The 21,260-nt window shown below is 45.4% G+C and overlaps 1 protein-coding gene across 1 annotated transcript in view; it reads right to left on the bottom strand.

Moving 5' to 3' along the window:
* TSC22D3 (TSC22 domain family member 3) overlaps positions 1–10,192 on the bottom strand; it is a 57,719-nt gene extending 47,527 nt beyond the window's left edge. Inside the window, exon 1 of the mRNA XM_027089418.1 lies at positions 9,502–10,192. Within this exon, the coding sequence (XP_026945219.1) occupies positions 9,502–9,821 (320 nt within the window). The 5' untranslated portion in view covers positions 9,822–10,192. The remainder of the gene's footprint in view (positions 1–9,501) is intronic.
* Between the last annotated feature and the right edge of the window lie 11,068 nt (positions 10,193–21,260).

Below are 21,260 nucleotides of genomic sequence, written 5' to 3' on the forward strand. Positions count from 1 at the left end.
AAGTAAGGTGCTGACCACAAGCAGCATCCTCCTTCCCCAGATGATCTGAGGCTGGTTCCTCTTTGCTACTCCAGCTCCCTCTCCTTTCCCGTCAGCTCGAGGCTTCCCTCCTTCCTCAGCCCAACCCCAGGACCGTCATTTATAGGGAACCTGGGAAAGAAGCGTTTGACCAAAGTAGAAGCGAGGCTAAAATGACACCCTGTGGGGCCTCCAGCGGCAAAAGGTATATATATTATCAGGGCAGCACCTTGGCACGCCCCTGCTTCTGTCACCCCCCCTTAGAAGGGGTCTGGTGGAGACTGTGCCAGAGGTGCACAGATGTGAAGCCATACCCCCAGGCTCCTCTGGTGCCCACCCTCAACTGCACTCCCAAGCTCAACGCTGCTGGTTCTGATGAGCTTTCCACAAGCATCCACGAGAGGTGCCTTCCTGCTCCCGGGCCCTGAAGGCCTCCACCTATCCAAGTCTAGCTAGGTCTCTGAGGGGAGGCTACTAGGGGCCAGCTTGCCCCGAGTCAGAGAGGGGCTATGAGAGGAGGGCCAGAGTAGGCCTCTCCTTCCTGAAGCTGGGTGACTCTGGGTTTCAGCCCAGGAAGAATAGAAAGTGTTCCTCACTGTTCCCACCGCAGCCAGCTCGTTCTGACCCATGAGCCCCGCTGGACTGGCAAGGTTCCCTTTCCCGCTCCCAACTAGAGAGCCCTACAGCTCTTCCCACAGGGCCACACCAATCCATTCTTTAAGGCCCTGCTGGAAGCCACAGCCAGAAAGAGACTCTCCTTTCCTAGTCTGCTTTGGCATCGCCTAAGCTCCGGACTTGCGGATCCAGGGAACAGCAAGCTCGAGGCCTTTCCCTCAAGGAGCAGAAGCCCCAGTGTGGCCTGCGGTGGCTCCGGTGGAACTGCTTGGTTCCCCGCCGGCCTTGGGATGCAGCTGTATCACTCTCAGCTCCCCGCAGCCCAGCCCGTGCCTCTGCTGCCTGCCTTCTGTGTCCTCTACAGTGCTTAGCGGGGTAGACGTTCAATAAATCCGCAGTAGGCGCTAGATTACTAGCAGGCCCCTGGTCGATAAATGATGGATTGATTAACTGAAGTGCTTGGTCACTCAGTGCAGGGCCTGAGTTCATTCATTTCCCTGTGTACCTGGGGAAGGCGGAGTATATTGCCTTAAAACTGGGCAGAGGTTTTCTTACTTTTTTTTCTTTGTTTCTTTATTTTACTGCAACTGAGATGGTGGTCTTCAGCTTGTCTGAGGATTCATGACTCTGAGATTTGGATACAAATCATAACTGCTGGTAATTCCCAATGCCACCTTTTTGACTTTATCTCCCTGTTTCTTCCTCTTTTTCTCAGACAGGACAGCAGTGTCCCCAGCTACCCTCAACCTGTGAGCCATTTACCCCCTGGTGACACAGTGTCACAGGCTGGGCAAAAACGAGGAAAGAGAAGAAGAGGACTTATTGGTTTAGTCACAAACTTTGAGTCAATGCACTATTAGATCGATAGGGCTATTCTGTAATGTAGATATTCGAGTAAGCTTATTAGAGAAATACGTCATAGAATTCAGCAAGCCCCAGTTCACTGGGGGCTCCGTTGCACCACACCAGTAATGCAATTTTCTGAACAGGCTAGGAAGAGAGCTAAGTATCACTGTGAATTCAGGCTAGCCTGGGGACTTTTAGACTTTGTGGAGAATGGATTGGTAATTGGCTTAGGCCTTCCTTTAAAAAGTTCCTCCAGCTTCCACTAAACCCTTCTCCCTAAAGTCTCCAGAACAGTACCTGAACCAACAAGCAGATAGATACAAAAGGAAGAAGAACTTCTGACACCTGTTTTGGGGCCCCTCCAGATGCACCAGGCTGACTCTTTAGCACCGTACCATCAGGTGATAGCAGGAGATGCCACCCACCCCCCAAAAAACACCCCAAACCACACTAAGCCCACAGCAGCTCACCTGCCTGGTTACATTTGCTGCTGAGTGTGGGGGCTCAAGAGGGAATCACCTTCACAGCCTGGCACTTGGCTCTGAGCAGATACTGGCCTGACACTAGGGAGAGCAGGCTGTTCCTCTGGAAGTGTAGTGAGCTCTACTTAGACCCCCATCAGGCTTCTGAATGCCTGGCCCCAGGGAAGCCTGCCACTGAGCAAGCAGAAGCTTGATGCCTCAGTAACCTGGCTCTGTTACATAAGGCACTACGCGAGATATGAGTCAGGGACCTCAGGCTGGCCCAGGCCCAGCCTAGTCTGGGAGTGAGGCTAAAAGGGAGGTGTGTGTGTGTGTGTGTGTGTGTGTGTGTGTGTGTGTGTGTGTGGTGTAAGCCAGGAAGGAGCCGCTGGAACCACTTCCCTTCCTCTCACTTCTCACCCCCTTCTTCCTCAGGGATAGCTGTAGCCAATCACTGGCCTAGAAAGCTCGGAGCGGGAATCCTGGCCAGACCCTAAGCTGCGAGCAGCTGCTCTCCATCTCCCCTGAAGAGAAGACAAGAGGAAGTAGGTTGAATACCCAAGGCTGTTTCGTGAGTAAATTCTTCCTTCGAGGAAGGATGGGGAAGGTCCCTGTGGGGCTTTGTCCACAGGCAGGGGCCTGATTTCAGGCTGGGTCTATTTGAGGAAAGTGGCTCCCAGGGGAGGAAGGCTGATAGCGTGCCTGGGGCATCACTGACCAAGCATGCTTCTTGCTCTTGTTTCCCCCTGGGCTAGTGTCTGCACATTGGGAAGCTTCCTAGTCAGTCTCCATGCTGGCTGGGATCTCACACCTCTTAAACTATTTCCAAAAGGGCAGTAGCTACTTTGGGGCAGGGATTTCCAGCTAGAAGGTACAAGTGAATTAGACTTGTCTGTAGAGAAGATTCCCTCCTGCCTGGATTAGCATTTGAAAAAGTTTGTTTTCTATTCTCCAGGACCCCATCTCATCACCGCTCTGACTCCTTCGCTAAGCTGGATTTCGGTATGGTACATGGTAGCTTCCATAAGCCATTTCCCTGCCCTGACTCCTCATCAAAACTGCTTTGAGGCTGGGATCTATCCTTCAGGCCTTCACAGAGATCCCATTAGCCCACAGGGTCCTGCTCTGCCAAAGCTGCGGCCCCACAGCGAAGCCCTAACCCTTGTCCCATTACTGCAAGCCTTGGGACAGTACATGTCCTGGGCCATTATTGCCTTCTTCATCTAAAAGGGAAATTTCATCTTTTTTGACCCCTGTGGTCAAGGAATGCTCTCCCTTGAGTGCACTGAGCACACAGATGCCCCACCAAATGGGTCCAAGCTTCGGGTCCAGGCAGCACTTTGGCTTCTCCAGGGGTAGAGAGACTATTGCATGACACCAACCAATTTGTTATGTAAACCCAGCCAGCCATGGCAGATTATGGCTTTGTAGTTATCTTGAGGGATGCCTTACATAAGAGGAGAAAGTTCAGGTAGGAGCAGAATCGTGATGAGCAAACACCATGCAATGGCCACCACCAGGTGCAGACATGGCCGACCTTATTCCTCTCAATCAGCCCACAAGGTGTGGGCAATGCTCTGCTGGGCTCCATCACTCAGGGGACCTGGAGACCCTGCAGCCATGGCCAGACACATGCATCTCCATTTTCCCAGACTTCCTGGCCTTCAGGACCTGTTATGGAAAGGATCCAAAGCTCTAGCTGGAATTGAAAGCTTGTTAGCTTATCTGGAAGTGCAAATATAAGCAGGATTGTTAACCTTCTCTTCAGGCTGGGAGGGAAAATAAGGTCATCCTGGAAAGAGTTATTTTCTGAGGTGTGGGCTCACATGGGTCCATTCCTGACAAACCAGAGGTGGAGAAGGTGAAATCTGTGTTCTGTTCTTGCCACCTTTCTTGAAGAGCACGAGCATTCCATCTAGACCTCTCAAGCTCCATGCTGGCCAGAGCTCCACACTGCAGCAGGCCTTTCAAGAACTCCGGCCCCGTCTCTCTGCTTCTCTTCTCCAAACTTGGCTTTCCCATGTTCCATTCCCATAGAACCCTACTCCCAGTGAACTGTCGCCCCAAGGAAAATTCTGATAAACTAATCCACACATAGTAGGTAATGACAAGCAAAGCCGTTACATGTTACTCTTTTAAAAAGGAAACCCTCAGGTAGTAAACCCCCGTAGACCCTGGCCATTCATTAGAGAGACACGCTCAAAACTTTTGCCAGTTCCTAATTCATGAGCATCCTGAAATCACATCATTTCTCTCATATGACTTCTACTATTTCTGTTGTTTGTTAAACTTCTTAGCTTTCTTTTCATTGTGATCACTAGCACTAGCAGTTGACTCAGGGAGGGGGTGTTCTCCCCAAAGAAGTAGACATTCACTCACTTCATGGGCATTACTACACTTGAATGGATTGACTAAGAGTAGAGGACCAAAAAACTGAGTTGAAAAGTAGGTGCTGGGCAACTCCACTCCTAGGTAGAGACCGAAAAGAATTGAAAGAAGGGACTCAAAAATATATGTGTATACCAATGTCCAAAGCAGCGTTCTTCACCAGAACCAACAGGTGGAAAGAACCCAAGTGTCCGCGGACAGATGAATGGATTAAACAAAATGTGGTGTATCCACACAATGGAATATGATTCAGTCATAAAAAGCAGTGAAGTACTGATACATGGATGGACCTTGAAAACATTACGCTAAGTGAACGAAGCCAGACACAAAAGGCCACATATTGTATGATTCCACTTATACGAAATATCTAGAATAGGCAAATTCGTAGAGACAGAAAGTAGAATAGAGGTTACCAGGGACTGGGGGGGAGGGGAGAATAGGGAGTTATTTAATAGGTACGGAGTTTCTGTTTGGGATGATGACAAAGTTCTGGAAATGGATAATGGTGATGACTGCACCACTGTGAATATACCTAATGCTACTGAATTGTACGCTTAAAAATGGTTAAAATGACAAATTTTATGTTATATATATTTTGCTGGTATATATGTACATACTAATATATATATATATATATATACTTTATATACATATATAAGACACACACATATGTAATATATATAGTAGCTGCTAGTAGAGCAGTAGGGTCGGTCACTACCCAAAGCCTCTTAGCACATGGAATTCACATCTGTGCCTCAGCAAAAAGGCGATTTCTTACATATTGAGGTTCTCATGAGGTATACAAACCATAAATGTTAAGTTTGCAAATGCATTTGTGTTTTTAACAGAGAATGTGCCTTAATCCAAGAGTGCCTATTCTTTGTCAGACCACTAGGCACTCAGGAATTAGTTATTTTGAATTAACTTGGGCTAGGGAAGGACTTTCAAAGTTTGATGCCAAAAGCAAAAATCACGAAGGCAAAGAATGACAGACTTAACCACACGGAAACCCAAAACCTCTCTACAGCAAAGTACGCCATCCTCAAAATCAAATGGCAAATTAGTTGACAAAGGGTTGCAATCTCTAATTCAGGATTTCTTATGGTGTGGTCCAAGTACCACTGCGCTATGGGATAGGAGTTTTAGATGGTACAAGGACAGAAAACTGATCTTAGAATATGAATTTAGGCACTACAGCAGGCAGGCAGGAGAGTTTTGTCCCTCAAATCACACCATGTAAGTGGCTACGTCCTCAGAAATCAGGTCCAGGAATATACATTTATGAAGTCATTAGTCTGAAGATTCAGAGAAGCACACATAATTTTTATGCAATTTTCTGTCAGAAGCCTGATCTCTGAATCTACATCTTTCCCTTTACTGTTATATATACGTCAACAGGGAAGGTTAAATGAATTAGCACACATAAAACAATTAAAAATCTTTGCTATTATTATTTTCTGAGCATCTAAGTGTGGGGACCAGTTGTTGCCAGCTCAGAAGCTTAAAGGTAGACTCCTGGGGCTCTCCGAGCTGGAAGGGAACTCAGATTCAGAGCAGCTCAGATCACATTGGCTGATGTGCTTGGGGGCCAAAGGCAGAATAGAGCTGATTAAGTAGTTTTGGATAAAATCTCAGAAATAAATTTAAGGTTACAACAACAATGACAACAACAGAGTATGGCAAAAGCTCCCATTCCAGCTTGCTACACCTTACTGATCGGAGAATTAAGGCCCCTCAAATTTCAACTTTGCAAGTTTTTTAATAGACTGTATTTCAATTGGAAATTTTAGCTCTTTGCCCGGCATATTACATCTGCCTCTTAAGTTTTCCAGTTTTAGAAGCATTTTCAAACGATACGGTATAGTCCCCTAATAATAGGGTGACCAACCATCCCAGTTTCCCTGGGACTGTCCCAGTTTGACCATTGAAACTCCTGTGTTGGTTGAAAGTCCTGGGATGGTTGGTCCCCTGACCTAATAAGGACATTTTAACCATTTGGTTAGTTTCTGGGATAATATTTACCTCTGCTTAACAATTCTTTCTTCATAGACAATTCTTTAGTGTCTTTCTGACCTTAGGTGGAGTCTTGGCTCTGCTCTTCATTGTAAGGCATCGGGCAAGTTATTCAATTTTCCCGAGCTTCAGTTTCTTTCATTAAAAAATGAAGAACGGTGATAACAGTACCCATTTCATTGGGTTGGTGTAACTATTAAATGACATTATGCAGCTATACTGCTTAGTACATGCTGTAAACACTCAATAGATGTTAGCTATTAATCTATTATAGTTATTAGTTACTTAACACAAGATTGAAGGGATGGTGTGTAAAACACATCATCTCCCCCCCCACCCCAGTAGTTTAGAGGCACCATTTACATACCAACGAGCTACATGGCCATTACCACTGATTCACATGTATATACACAGCACTGTTCATCAGGACTTCTACCAAGCTATTAGAATTACTGCATGTGGTTCATACCGAAAAAAAAATCACATTTAAACCTTAATAAGAATTTTCCAAGACTAAAGTTGTAAAATCTTTACAGAGGACCACACCAACAATTAAGCAGTCATCTAGCCAAAAAAAACCTTTACTGAGTACTGGGTGTATAACTAAAAGCCAAGGGAAAGCCAAGTAAGTGGAAAACACGCCCTACCCTCAAATTGCTTACACTCTTGTGTTCCAAGGAAACCAAGAGCTAAGCTGGGAGCCAGGGACAGGTCAAAGCAGACAAACCAGAGAGAAATCAAGAACTTGCCCCACCCTTTCTCCCAAGAATATAGGAGCCCTTGCAGCAGGGGAGTGGGCTGCAGGAGGAGGGGCAGGAAGAGTCGCTTCTCCAGAAGAGACAGCCTTGAAGGTAGACAAATTAGAAGAAAAAGACACCCAGGCAGGAATCTGAAATATCAAATCATTAAATGGAACAGAAGGAAGAATGATGGCTGTGGTATGAAGATAGAAAACCAGGGAATAAATGAAGTAAGAAGAGGAAATTTTCACTCGGGAGAAGACTGTCCAGCTCAGATTTTGGAGAAACCCCGTGACCAGTAATAATGGTCTCCTACTTTGCTAATGAGCATGTCATTCTAGGCAAAACCTCAACCAAACTGAGAATCTCCAATCTCGAAGGTCCCAGTTGTCAAGGCAAATGAGAGAATGCTTTGTCCTGCTATTGTCCCGCTAGAACCGTTAAGGCCGTTACCACAGGACCCTGTCACTCCCCAGCCTCATGGAAGCCTGAGGGCTTGAGATGCTCCCTCCACCAATGCTCTCAGCCCCCCACCCAACCTGGTAGCATTTCCAGGCTTTGCCAAGAACCGAACGTCAACAAGCAAGTGTCAGTGGAGTAGGTGACAAGGAGGTCTTGCCACTCAAGAAACCCAGACCACCAGAAAGCCTCCCAAGGTGTGGCACAAGCGAACACTTCGATTTCAGGCTTTCAGTCTCACCCCTCACTCGCTTAGGTCTGACCCTCCCAGGCCTCCAACCTAGGAACCAGAGCCGAGGAAGCGTCCCCTCTTCTGTGTCATCAAACCACTTCGGAGCCGTTTCTCTCCCAGCTGAAAGAGTGCAAGTGCTACAGGCGCGCTTTCCAGGTGTCTTGCCACCCCTCCCCCGCTGCCTATGAGCCCAGATCCCAGCAGATTGTTAGGAGCCTGTTAGGGCTTTCGCTCGGCAGGGTTGCAGCTGCTGTGGTCTGAATACGCTTGTAGTAATCTTTCACCAGAAATGAAGATTCCCTCGAAACCTTTTCCATACACAGTGTGGTTTCTTGGAGACAATGAGATAAATTGATGCGTAAAGTAAAATAATAGGTGAGAAAGGGCTTCGATGGCATGGAAAATGCCTGAAAATACAACCTGTTATAATAATGCTAATTAAGTCACTTGTCCCCTCCTGGAACTTCTGGGGCTGAGGACGCAAACCTGGGCTGAGCACTAAGTGAGGGTAGTTCTTGCCTAGCTCAATGGCTTTTAAACTTTCTTATTTGTGCCTCACTGAAAAGCCATTCAATTATTCAAGTATTCTGCGGGAGCTCAAAATTTCTTATTACCTTGTCTGAGCACATTACCTGCCCACAACCTGGCATCTCAGAACTAGAAGGAACCTTAGAGACCACAGAGGTCAGGCGGCTTGCTCAGGTTCACACAGGGAAGTAGAGCCATAACTTGTACTGCAACCCAGGTCTCCCACAGCGGGGTTTCTCTTTCTCTTACATAACCTGTGATGTTGAGAAAGAAGAAAATCCACCCGCTTGCACGCACGGACGCGCACACGCGTGCGCACACACACACACACACACGCACCAGTGCCCTGTTCCTATGGCTCTAAGAACACCAAACACACCACTAGGTTTCCTGAAGTTGCCTCCCCTGCCTCAAAATTGCCTCAGTTGTCCCCCCAAGACCGGCTCTTACCAGAGTGTCTCATACTGGAGGACTGCAGCCACCTTTGGTCTTCCCATCGTGTTTCTATCCTTCCCTCTCTCTTCCTTGCCCTTCAGCAAGATTTCTAGAAAGCCTGACCCGCACTCCAACACACGCCTGCTATGACATGGATCATCCACCCTCCTGTCCTTAGGATGCTCTTTGGGGCTGCATTTAACCATCATTGGAAACTGAAGGCTGTGATCCATGGAGGCGGTGCGGGGTCCCGCCTCATCCGGAGTTTCAAGAAATTCTCACAGGTCTCTAATTTTGCCTATCCCCCCACTCTCCCCGACACCAGCAGCAGCTTAATTTGTCTCAACGTTTTGCTTGCCCTCATCCTCAGTCAGGGCCACTCAGTAATTTTAAAGCCCTTGCCGTTTCCATCTGAGTTTGCATATTTGGAAATGGGCTTTTTAATGAGGGTGGGACTCAGATCCCAAGAGCTACACCCAAACCATCTAGGACTCTGTCCACCTTCTGGGCTCCAGCATCTCCCTAGGAAAGACTCTGCAGGCACCTTTCAAAACAGGGCTCCCACCTGCCAGGCTTCCCCTCAGCCGTACAGGAATCCAGGTAGCCTCAGGGTCCGGTCGTGGCAGCCCGGGAGCCCGACAGCCGCCCCCCCCCCCCCCCGTGCCCCTTCTGGCCTTCCCGTTGCCCCTTTCTGTCAGAGGGGCGGGTCCAGCCGAGGCGGCTGCGAGCCGGGCCCGTGTGCCCACCCGCGTGCCCTGCCACCCACCTGTGGAAGAAGAGCAGGATGGAGAGCATGGTCTGGTCGATGTTGCGGTTGCAGATGCCCTCGTTGATCAGGTAGCAGGGGTCCCGCAGCACGGGCTCTAGCGAATCCTGCCGCATTATGCTGTTGAGCTTGTCGGTGTTGAGGTTCTCGAAGATCAGCTTCTCCTGCAGCTGCCGAAAGTTGCTCACGGTGGGGCTGCCCGGGTTGTTGTTGGCCCCGCTGCTGTCGCGCTGGAGCCCGCTGCGGTGGGCCAGGGCCAGGCAGCAGTTGCAGCAGTCGAGGCCGACAGGTGAGCGGCAGTCGGGCTTGGACTGGGCCATATTCTCCGCCTCGGGGGACGCCTGGCCCGCGAGGTCAGGGGCGGCCGGCAGGTGCGCGCCCGCCGGGCCGGCCTGAGGGGACTCCAGGGTGTCTGGGAAAGACAAGCTGTGAGAAGAAGAGTTGGAAATGAGCGCCGAGAGCCGGCCACCCTCGGCTCGGCCCCCTTCTGGCTGTGCCGCTCGGGGTGCGAATAGAAACAGCTGGACAAACAGCTCTGAGCGGATCCTTCGGGCTCACTTCCTCCTCTTCCTCCTCCTCTCCCCCACCCCCTCCTCTCCGGGCCGGGGCCGCCCCCCTGAGGTGCCACACGCGGCCCCAGAGCCGTCCCAAGTTTCCCAAGTGTAAGCGGGGGCCCGGGGCGGACCTGTGGTAGCAGGAAGGGCGGTTGGCGGGGTGGAGGGAGAGCCGGGGCGCGCCCTCGCTCCCTCCCTCACGGGTTCGCTCCCTCCCTCACGGGTTCCCTCCCTCCCTCCCCGGCTCGCGGACTTGCCAGAACTCGGGCTCCCCGGGGCTGCGCCGGCGGAGCGGTAGCGGGAGCCGAGCGCGAGTGAGCGAGTGAGCGAGCAAGCGAGCCGCGCGTCCGGTAGTCGGCGCGGGGCCGTGACAACATGCAAATGACCCCTGGGGGGCAGGCGGACCACGAGGGGCCGCGCTTACCCCCGCGTGCTCCTCAGAGCCGGCGCGGTCCTGCCCCGCCCCCAGCCCCGCCCCGACCCCCGCACTCTAACGGCTGCCCGCACCCTCGCCTGAGGCGCCGGGAGCCCGGCCCAGCTCTCCCTCCCTCAACGCGCTCCACGGCGCCCAAGCTCGAGCTCTCTCGCCGCTTCTGGCGCATCTTCGGCCAGAAATCCCCGAGAGCAGCCGCTCGGGGCGGCCTCGCCACCCCGGTCTCGAGCTCGGCGGGCGGGCCAATGTGTCTGGTCCCACCGCGGACGGGTGCCCCTACAGGAGAGACGCCGCCTTCGAGAAGCGGGGTGGCGGCGGTGGTGGTGGGGGGGAGGTGCAGAGAGAGCGGTGGCCCCTGAGGAGAGTCTGAGGGCGCCGGGCACGCCTCGGGAGGACCCAAGACGGGCCTGGAACAAAAGTCACAGAAGCACACTCAACTGCTCCTTGGTCTCTGTCCCTTTCTTTTCCCTTCACTCATCTTCCCCTTTCCTCCCACTTGCTCTCTCCTGCCTCCCCTGAGCCCCAGCGGAGGCGGTCTCTGAGCTCGCTCCGGGGAGTGCCAGCCCCTCAGCGGGCTTCCCGCCGCCCCTGTTCCCTCGCTGTCTCAATCCCCCACCCCCCAGCCTGCCTTCTCTTGGCCCTTCTCCCATTCTTTATCTCAGTTTTCCTCTTTATTTACTCCTTTCTGCTCTTTCCTTTCTTTCTCGCCCCCCCCTTTTTTTTTTTTGAGGTACCCGGACCTTTCACTGCTGTGGCCTCTCCCGTTGAGGAGCACAGGCTCCGGACGCGCAGGCTCAGCGGCCATGGCTCACGGGCCCAGCCGCTCCGCGGTATGTGGGATCTTCCCGGACCGGGGCACGAACCCGTGTCCCCTGTATCGGCAGGCGGACTCTCAACCAACTGCGCCACCAGGGAAGCCCGCCCCCTTTTTTATTCTTTTTCTGGATTCCTTTTCCTTATTTCCTCATTCACCCCTTTCCTCCCCCATTCCTCTTTTTCTTGCCTTGGTTTCTTTCTTCCCCTTCCTTTCCCTCATTTTATTTCCCCCTCGCTTCTCTCACCTCTGCACCTCCTCTTTCTCCCTAGTTTTGTCCCATCCTCCCCTCTTCACTTAGTTTCCCCGATTTTTCCAAATTTCCTCTCCCCTCCCTTTTCCAATCCCCACCTGCCACCTTAGGTGATCTCTGTCCTTACCCTTTCAAGGTGGGCATGTAAATTGATACAGCCACTATGGAAAAAGTGATACATACCAATAAATTGATACATACCACTATGGTATGGAGGTTCCTTAAGAAACTAAAAATAGAACTACCTTATGACCCAGCAATCCCACTACTGGGCATATACCTTGAGAAAACCATAATTCAAAAAGAGTCATGTACCACAATGTTCATTGCAGCTGTATTTACAATAGCCAGGACATGGAAGCAACCTAAATGTCCATCGACAGATGAAGAGATAAACAAGATGTGGCACATATATACAATGGAATATTACTCAGCCATAAAAAACACAGTTGCGTCATTTGTAGAGATGTGGATGGATCTAGAGACTGTCATACAGAGTGAAGTAAGTCAGAGAGAGAAAAGCAAATATCGTATATTAACGCATATATGTGGAACCTAGAAAAATGCTACAGATGAACCGGTTTGCAGTGCCGAAATAGAGACACAGATGCAGAGAACAAACGTATGGACACCGAGGGAGGAAAGTAGCAGGGAGGTGTTGGGGGGGGGGATAAATTGGTAGATTGGGATTGACATATATACACTAATATGTATAAAATGGATAACTAATAAGAACCTGCTGTATAAAAAATTTTAAAAAAGATTATAGGGCAATTGTGTCCAATAGAAATATGAAAATCACATATATAAATTTTAATTTTCATATAGCCATATTTTTAAAGTTAATTTTAATAATGTTTGAATAATGTAATTGAAAAACATCAATCTAATAGCCCTATATCAAACTCTAAATTTTGATAACAGAGAGAATATACTTTCTTTTCAGTTACTCAGAGAACTTTTACTAAAATTGAGTTATATAAGACTACAGAGAAAAGATCAAAAAATTCTAGAAAGTAGAGGAAGAATAGCATAGCGGTTAGCCTGTCTTGGGTAGATCCCACCTCCACCTTTGGCTAGCTGACCATGGGCAGTTTTCCCTTGAACTTCCTCTTTTCAAAATATCACCAATTAGAACAAGAACAGGCCATAATGCTCCAGCAATGTCCTGGTGGCCCCTGTGGCAGCTAACAGTCAATTAATGCTTCAGTTGCATGGAGGTCTCTTAAGAGGGAAGGTGGAGGGCAGGGGTAGAAGCCAGGATGGCCACGGTAGCTGGGAGCTTTGCAGAGGTTGGTGGGAGAGGCGGGGGAGGGGAGGAGGTAGGTGGCTCCAGGCAGCAGCTATTCACCAACCGTTATGGATGTATCTCAATATTTTAACAACTGGTGCAGCTTTATTATAACAATGTAACTGAATAACTAAAAAAAAAAAAAAAAAGAGGTGCAGAGATTGGATGTTCATGGGCACTGGGGTGGGGAGGGGGAATCTCATGAAACTTTGACCTGAGAGTTCTTGACCCTGAGGAGAAGGTGTCTTTGGAGCTGAGCTGAGGTGAAAGGGCAGACTTGTGGGGAGCACGGCAGGCTGATGCCCTGGGTCAAACCCCACCTTTGTGAGATGTAGGGATGCGCTGGGTGGGTAAGTGGTAGGGTTCTGGGGTGTCTCAGAACTTGGAGACCTGGAATACTTTGAATGCATAGGATTCAATAACTATTGGTTCCTGAAAAATATTTAAAATATTCATGATGTTCAGTTTTCACTCAAAACTCAAATGGATTTCAGTTTCAGTCAGCACTCCCCACCCCCCTTCTTTCACAAGCCCATGGCCCTTGCAATAGAGCAGTATATACTGCCATCTAGTGTTCAAGACTTGGAACATTTCCTGCCTGAGTCAGGTCTTGCAGAGACACTGAATTCCACTAGTGGAATTCCACTTGCCTGCTAGTGGAATTCACACTGCACTGGTCCTGAGAGCCGGAGGAAAGAGGAGGTGGTTCCTGTACACTAAGAGGGCTTGATGGCCAGACTGACACCAGTTGGGGCAGAGCCACCCTCTTCTAGTGGCACCCCACTTGCCTGAGTCCCTGTAGATTGGGCTTTCATAGATTTGACATTCCCTCTGTATGCCACGAGGATCACCCCCATGATTAGGAGCAAAGGGCAACCAACAAACTCCTGTTTCCAAGGCTCTTGGGTCTTATATGGGGCCCAGCAACTTCCGGAAATGGAAGGAGGGCCATACTCTCTCTGCTGTAGGGCCCAGAAAACCAAAATCAAGCTGTACCCCTGCTTCCTGACAGGATCCCAAGATAAGACGTGAAAGAGGCATTGGGAGGTCACTGACCAGTCCAGCAAAGCTGAGAGTATGCTGTGTTCTCACAGACTACTGAAGATTGTTTGTTCTCTCAAAACCCAATCCTTTAGATGCGTTAATTTCCCCTTTTCTTCTTCTTCGCTGTCTTTTTTTTTTTTAATGTTCTTGGGTAAAAGCCAGAGGAGGTAGTAGAATATGAAATTTCATATGCATTGTGTGGACTTATAGCCTACTAAATTGTTTTTTAATTACAGTGTTTATGATTTTCCCTCTTGTTTATAATTATTTTATGTTAAACATTATAACAAAATATATTAGCTCCATAAATGTTTATTTAAGTTGTGTTTTGAGACTTGCTGGGACCTTTTGCTTCTACACTTGCCTGAGTCCTCTTATCTTTGTGCATAACCTTGGGATGAGGCCCTGGTGGAAGTATTTCCTTCTTGGCATTTGGCACCATTAAACTCCAGATTTTGTCCCCTTGACATTTCTCTTGTTGTAGTCTTTGCTCGCAAGCAGTATTGTTAATAATTCAGTACAGCTTTGCATACTATATCCAGGCTGATCAAGAGCAAATATAACTTAGAAAGAGGAAAATCTAGATAGCTCGGATATAGAGTTCAGAAAGCTGTTGTGTGTTTGCATACAAGTCCAGCTTGTACTGACATATAGCATAACTCCCCGGGAAGGCTGACTGGGCAGGGCCTCCTTGACTCCTCTCTGTGAAGCCTTGCTTTGCTCACATATACTGTGTTGGATGGAGAGACTCCAAGTAGCAAAACGTTCTTACATAAACCCAACAAGCAGAAGGGGCCCCCACTTGCAGACAGAGCTGGTGGCTTTCTGGGTGGAGTAGAAAGGGGAGAAAAGGGACACCTTCTTCTCAGATGGAGTCATCAACAGTCACATACTCTCCACTTGCCCTGTGCCAAGTATGGGGTTAGTGAGGTTTCAGAGGTAGATAAGACACAGCCCAAGCCCCCAAAGAACTCATGGTCTAGTTGGCAAAACAGATACGTAAACAGACAAATACAGCACAAACGGGAAGTGACGATGGAGGCCTGGTGTGTGTGTGGGGAGCACTGCTGGGGGAGTGTGAAGGAGGGGTCAGCTCTGGAAGGAGAGAAGGGCAATCTACATGGAAAGAGGAGAGAACAGAGGCCTGGAGGTGACAGCAGGGTGTATGTTGGGGGCTGCGTGTGGATTACAAAGAAAGTCGGTGTTACTGGAAAGTAAGATGTGAGAGATGGAACAATGAGAGTCAAGGCTAGAAAGGGATTTCAGGACCAGGTCTCAGGGGACCTTGTGTGAAGCATTAAGGAAATCCTCCTGCTGCACAAGTTTGCCATACATTTAACAATTATTAAGAAAAGGAATAGATATTACTTATTGAGGTCATGCTATGTGCTGGGCACTTTACATATATCATCTCATTTAATCCCCACAACAATCCTATGAAGTAGGTACTATGATTCCAGTGATGAGCTGGGCTTGGGAAAGTTAAAGAAGCTCTCATGTCACATAAGTAGTAAGTGGTGGCATTTGAATTTGAACCTACCCCTTTCCAACTTCAAAGCTTATGCCTTTTACCATTAGGTGACTTTTTAGTGATGGTTTATTATACATTTACAAAGTATAACATCTGTTTTAAGAAGATTGCATACTGTAAAAAAGTGCAATCAATGATTTATTAACAAATATATATATAACCACAATCTTCTTTTTTTAATTTTTCAAAAATTTTATACAATTTAAAAAGTTACTTTCCATTTACAGTTATTACAAAATATTGCTATATTCCCTGTGTTGTACAGTACATCCTTGAGCCTATCTTACACCTAGTAGTTTGTACTTCACACCCCCCACCCCTATATTGCCCCTTCCCCTCACTGGTAACCACTAGTTTGTTCTCTATATCTGTGAGTCTGCTTCTTTTCTGTTATATTCACTAGTTTGTCATATTTTTTAGATTCCACAAATAAGTGATATCAAACAGTGTTTGTCTTTCTTTGTCTGACTTATTTCACTTAGCGTAAGGCCCTCCAAGTCCAACCATGTTGCTGCAAATAGCAAAATTTCGTTCTTTTTAATGGCTGAGTAGTATTCCATTGTGTGTGTGTGCGCGTGTGTGTATACACATATATACACACATACATATGTGTGTATATATGTATATATACCACGTCTTCTTTATGCATTCATCTGTTGTTGGAGATTTAGTTTGCTTCCATATCTTGGCAATTGTAAATAATGCTGCTATGAACATTGGGGTGCATGTATCTTTTCGAATTAGTGTTTTTGTTTTTTTCAGATGTATACCCAGGAGTGAAATTGCTGAATCATACGGTATCTATTTTTAGTTTTTCGAGAAACCTCCATACTGTTCTCCACAGCGACTGCACCAATTTACATTCCCACGAACAGTGTACAAGGGTTTCCTTTTCTCCACATCCTCGTCAACATTGGTAATTTGTGTTCTTTTTGTTGACAGCCATTCTGACAGGTGTGAGGTGATGTCTCATCATAGTTTTGATTTGCATTTCCCTGATGATTAGCGATGTTTAACATCTTTTCATGTACCTGTTGGCCATTTCCATTTCCTCTTTGGAAAAATGTCTCTACAGGTCTTCTGCCCTGACCAATATATTTAAAGACTTTTGTTTGTACTGTGGAGAGCCAGGAAGGAAATTGGTAAGTCTGGTATAATAATTAATATTATAGTAGCTGATGGACTTCCCTGGTGGTGCAGTGGTTAAGAATCCGCCTGTCAGTGCAGGGGACACGGGTTTGATCCCTGGTCCGGGAAGATCCCACATGCCACAGAGCAACTGGGCCCGTGCGCCACAGCTACTGAGCCTGCACTTTTGAGCCCGCAAGCCACAGCTAATGAGCCCATGTGCCACAACTACTGAAGTCTGCGCACCTAGAGCCGGTGCTCCACAACAGGAGAAGCCACCACAATAAGAGGCCCACGCACTGCAACGAAACTAGAGAAAGCCAGTGCACAGCAATGAAGACCCAGTGCAGCCAAAAATAAATAAATAAATATTTTAAAAATATTATAATAGCTGAATTTTTTATTACTACCATGGGCCAGGCACTGTGCCAAGTGCTTTACATGGCATTATCCAATTTAATTATCACAACAATCCTGTGAGATACTATCATCATCTCCACTTAAAAGATGAAGAAACCAAGGCACTGAGAGGTTATATAGAATATCTAGAGAATAGGAAGCTGCCGTCTAAGCACTTACAGTCTAATTAAGTTCAAGTCAAGGCATACAGTAGTTTTTAGATAAGTCCATTTCCCTACCATCAATATTTAATTTTGTTAAACTTTCTTAATGGGAGAAAGCAGAGTATCTTTCCTGAAACTTTCACAATTGTTCACAGATTTGTAGACTGCTATAGTTGGTAAGGGTTTAAAACCTTCTAGATCAGGGCTTCTATTTTTTTTTGTTGATTAGAAGATAAGGTTATATCTTTATTTAGTTGATCTGGACTTATAGTTAAACCATTTAAGAATTGTCCCGTGAAGGATTAAATCAATTTACATTGGGAAGAACCAATTATACAGACAAAAAAACAAATGATCTCAGTATCATGCATGCAATCTCTGAAAGAATCAGTTTTTTTTAAGAAAAAACATTATGAAATGGTAAGCAGTACACATTCAAAATATGTTTCTGTCAAGATTTTTTTTTTGGACTTACTATTTTTTAATGTAATTTTTTTTCATTTAAAATTTCTTTGGAAGCACAAAGAATAAATATAAACATAATATACAATATACGTATATAATATGTAAGTATAATATACATAAAATAAGAGGAAATAAATTAACAATTATTTCACCTTCTAGAAAATTGTGTTGAGTTTTTTCCTATTTGTCTCTATGCATTTATACACGTATTTTGCATAATTATGGTTAGAACAAAGATCTAATTTGGTACACAGTTTTTCACTTAATATAAACAGTTTTATATAGTTTTATACAGTTCATAATTATAATTTTAAATGGCTACATAATATATTCTTTTATTTTGCATGTTCATATCAGCTTTATTATTTTCTACCTGCCAGCATCATTTACACAACTCTTTTTTTTTAAGTTCTTTTTTCTCACACACACACACACTGTGTTTTATTTTTACAATAGATAAACTGACACCAAGCATTGTAAATGGATGACCACAACAAAAGCAACAATGATTGCAATTACCAAACACGAAACACACTCATACTACGTCATAATATTGACATTCAGTCCAGTAATCCTCCACTGTAACCGCTCCTTTACTTTGCAGTGAAAATTGATTTGTATATTTTTTGCCTCTGAGTCCTTGTGGGATTTTTTTTTAATTCAAACAGAAAGTCACAAAAATTATAATCATCCTCATCAGTTCACTCAGTCCCATGTAATTAATTTTTTTTCATCTTAATCTTTGTTAGCACTTTTATGAATTCATCAGTTTTCCATTAGAGTTCTGAAAATGCTTATTCATTCAGTTCAGCGGTATAATCAGTTACCAGAAACCTGTACTTGTCAGAGTCTTTTCCATGAATTCCTTGAAGATGAAACCCTTTTATAGGAACATCTTTGCAAAGGCAACAGAGTACACCCAGAACTGTCTGTAAATGACAAAAGACTTAAAAATGACCACGGTTAAAGATTTGATGAAAGTTCATAATAATGCAATTGACAAGGAAATTTAGTTATTTCTGAGATATACATTTTAAAGTAATAACTAGAATTATGACTTATAACATTATACCAGAACATATAAGATTTTTAGAAATTTCATGTAATGTCTGAAACATTTATATTAACATATTTCCATACAAATAACCCAAAGAAAGTTTAGTATTAGTTGGTTTTTTTGTTTGTTTATTTTTTTATACTGCAGGTTCTTATTAGTCATCAATTTTATACACATCAGTGTATACATGTCAATCCTAATCGTCCAATTCAGCACACCACCATCCCCACCCCACCGTGGTTTTCCCCCTTTGGTGTCCATACGTTGGTTCTCTACATCTGTGTCTCAACCTCTGCCCTGCAAACTGGTTCATCTGTACCATTTTTCTAGGTTCCACATACATGCGTTAATATACGATATTTGTTTTTCTCTTTCTGACCTACTTCACTTTGTATGACAGTCTCTAGATCCATCCACGTCTCAACAAATGACTCAGTTTCGTTCCTTTTTATGGCTGAGTAATATTCCATTGTATATATGTACCACATCTTCTTTATCCATTCGTCTGTCGATGGGCATTTAGGTTGCTTCCATGACCTGGCTATTGTAAACAGTGCTGCAATGAACATTGGGGTGCACGTGTCTCTTTGAATTATGGTTTACTCTAGGTATATGCCCAGTAGTGGGATTGCTGGATCATATGGTAATTCTATTTTTAGTTTTTTAAGGAACCTCCATACTGTTCTCCACAGTGGCTGTATCAATTTACATTCCCATCAACAGTGCGAGAGGGTTCCCTTTTCTCCACACCCTCTCCAGCATTTGTTGTTTGTAGATTTTCTGATGATGCACATTCTAACTGGTGTGAGGTGATACCTCATTGTAGTTCTGATTTGTGTTTCTCTACTAATTAGCGATGTTGAGCAGCTTTTCATGTGCTTCTTGGCCATCTGTATGTCTTCTTTGGAGAAATGTCTATTTAGGTCTTCTGCCCACTTTTGGATTGGGTTGTTTGTTTCTTTAATATTGAGCTGCATGAGCTGTTTATATATTTTGGAGATTAATCCTTTGTCCGTTGATTCGTTTGCAAATATTTTCTCCCATTCTGAGGGTTGTCTTTTCGTCTTGTTTATGGTTTCCTTTGCTGTGCAAAACCTTTGAAGTTTCATTAGGTCCCATTTGTTTATTTTTGTTTTTATTTCCATTACTCTAGGAGGTGGATCAAAAAAGATCTTGCTGTGATTTATGTCAAAGAGTGTTCTTCCTATGTTTTCCTCTAAGAGTTTTATAGTGTCCGGTCTTACATCTAGGTCTCTAATCCATTTTGAGTTTATTTTTGTGTATGGTGTTAGGGAGTGTTCTAATTTCATTCTTTTACGTGTAGCTGTCCAGTTTTCCCAGCACCACTTATTGAAGAGCCTGTCTTTTCTCCATTGTATATCTTTGCCTCCTTTGTCATAGATTAGTTGACCATAGGTGCGTGGGTTTATCTCTGGGCTTTCTATCTTGTTCCATTGTAGATCAGGGCTTCTTAACTTTTTTTGTGCCAAGGATCCCTTTGACAATATAATAAAGCCCATGGATGTCTTCTCAGAACAATGTTTTTAGATACACAGAACACAATACGTAGGATTACAAAGGAAGTAAATTATATTGAAATGTACTTATAAAAATACTAAAAATGGAAAACTGTCATATAGTTATGTAAGTGCTTGTTATTAATGTAAGTAGCAAGATATGGATGCAGCTCTGATAACCACGGTAACTTCAAAGTAATGATGAGTGTAACAATATTTAAAGACATCTGTAATAATAGTAATGTGACATAAAACTGTGATTTCTACTGACGACAAAGTCACAGGTACTGCTAATACTACTGTGATCTATTCTCTGCATTTATAATGGAAGGAAATCTAAATTTCAGTTAGAGGTTGGTGAAAATACAGATGTAATATTTTTCCCTTGAAGTTCATTTATCCCCTGATTTTTTAAGAGTTCCTGTTCTAGACCAAGCACCTTATAATATTAATAACAACAGCTAACATGAATGAGCCTTTACTATATGCAAGGCACGGTGCTAAGGGCTTTACAACCATTTTCCATTTATTGCTCCTAGCAAGCCTATGAGGTAGCCTTGTTTTACAGCTCTCCAAGAGATGGAATTAATTTTCCAAGGTTACACAGCTGGCAAGTGGAAGAGAACGACAGAGATTTATTTTCTCACAGTTCTGGAAACTAGAAGTCTGAAATCAAGGTGTTGGCAGGGTTCTTCCGAGGCCTCTCTCTTTGCCTTGTAGATGGTTAACTTCTCCCCTGGTCTTCATGTGGTCATCCCTCTGTACATGTCTATATCCAAACATCCTCCTTTTATAAGGATACCAGTCATATTGAATTAGGGCTCACCATAATGACCTTGTTTTAACTTAATTACCTCTTTAAAGATCCCATCTCCAAATATAGTCACATTCTGAGGTATAGGGGGGATTAGGATTTCAACATATGGATTTTGAGGAGGAACATAATATCACCCACAACAGATCCCAGTTATAAGGATTCAGATTCAGTAGGTCTGGGGTGTGGACCAGGGATCTATAATTTTAAAAGGTCCCCAGGTGATTCTTATAGACGGCCAGGGTTGGGTTCCCAGCCACAGATTTTTCTCAGCACAGTGCTTGGACATGGTAGA

This window comes from Aethalodelphis obliquidens, unplaced genomic scaffold (genome assembly GCF_003676395.1).
Source record: "Aethalodelphis obliquidens isolate GAN/ISIS:26980383/991018 unplaced genomic scaffold, ASM367639v1 scaffold66, whole genome shotgun sequence".
Lineage (NCBI taxonomy): Eukaryota > Metazoa > Chordata > Mammalia > Artiodactyla > Delphinidae > Aethalodelphis > Aethalodelphis obliquidens.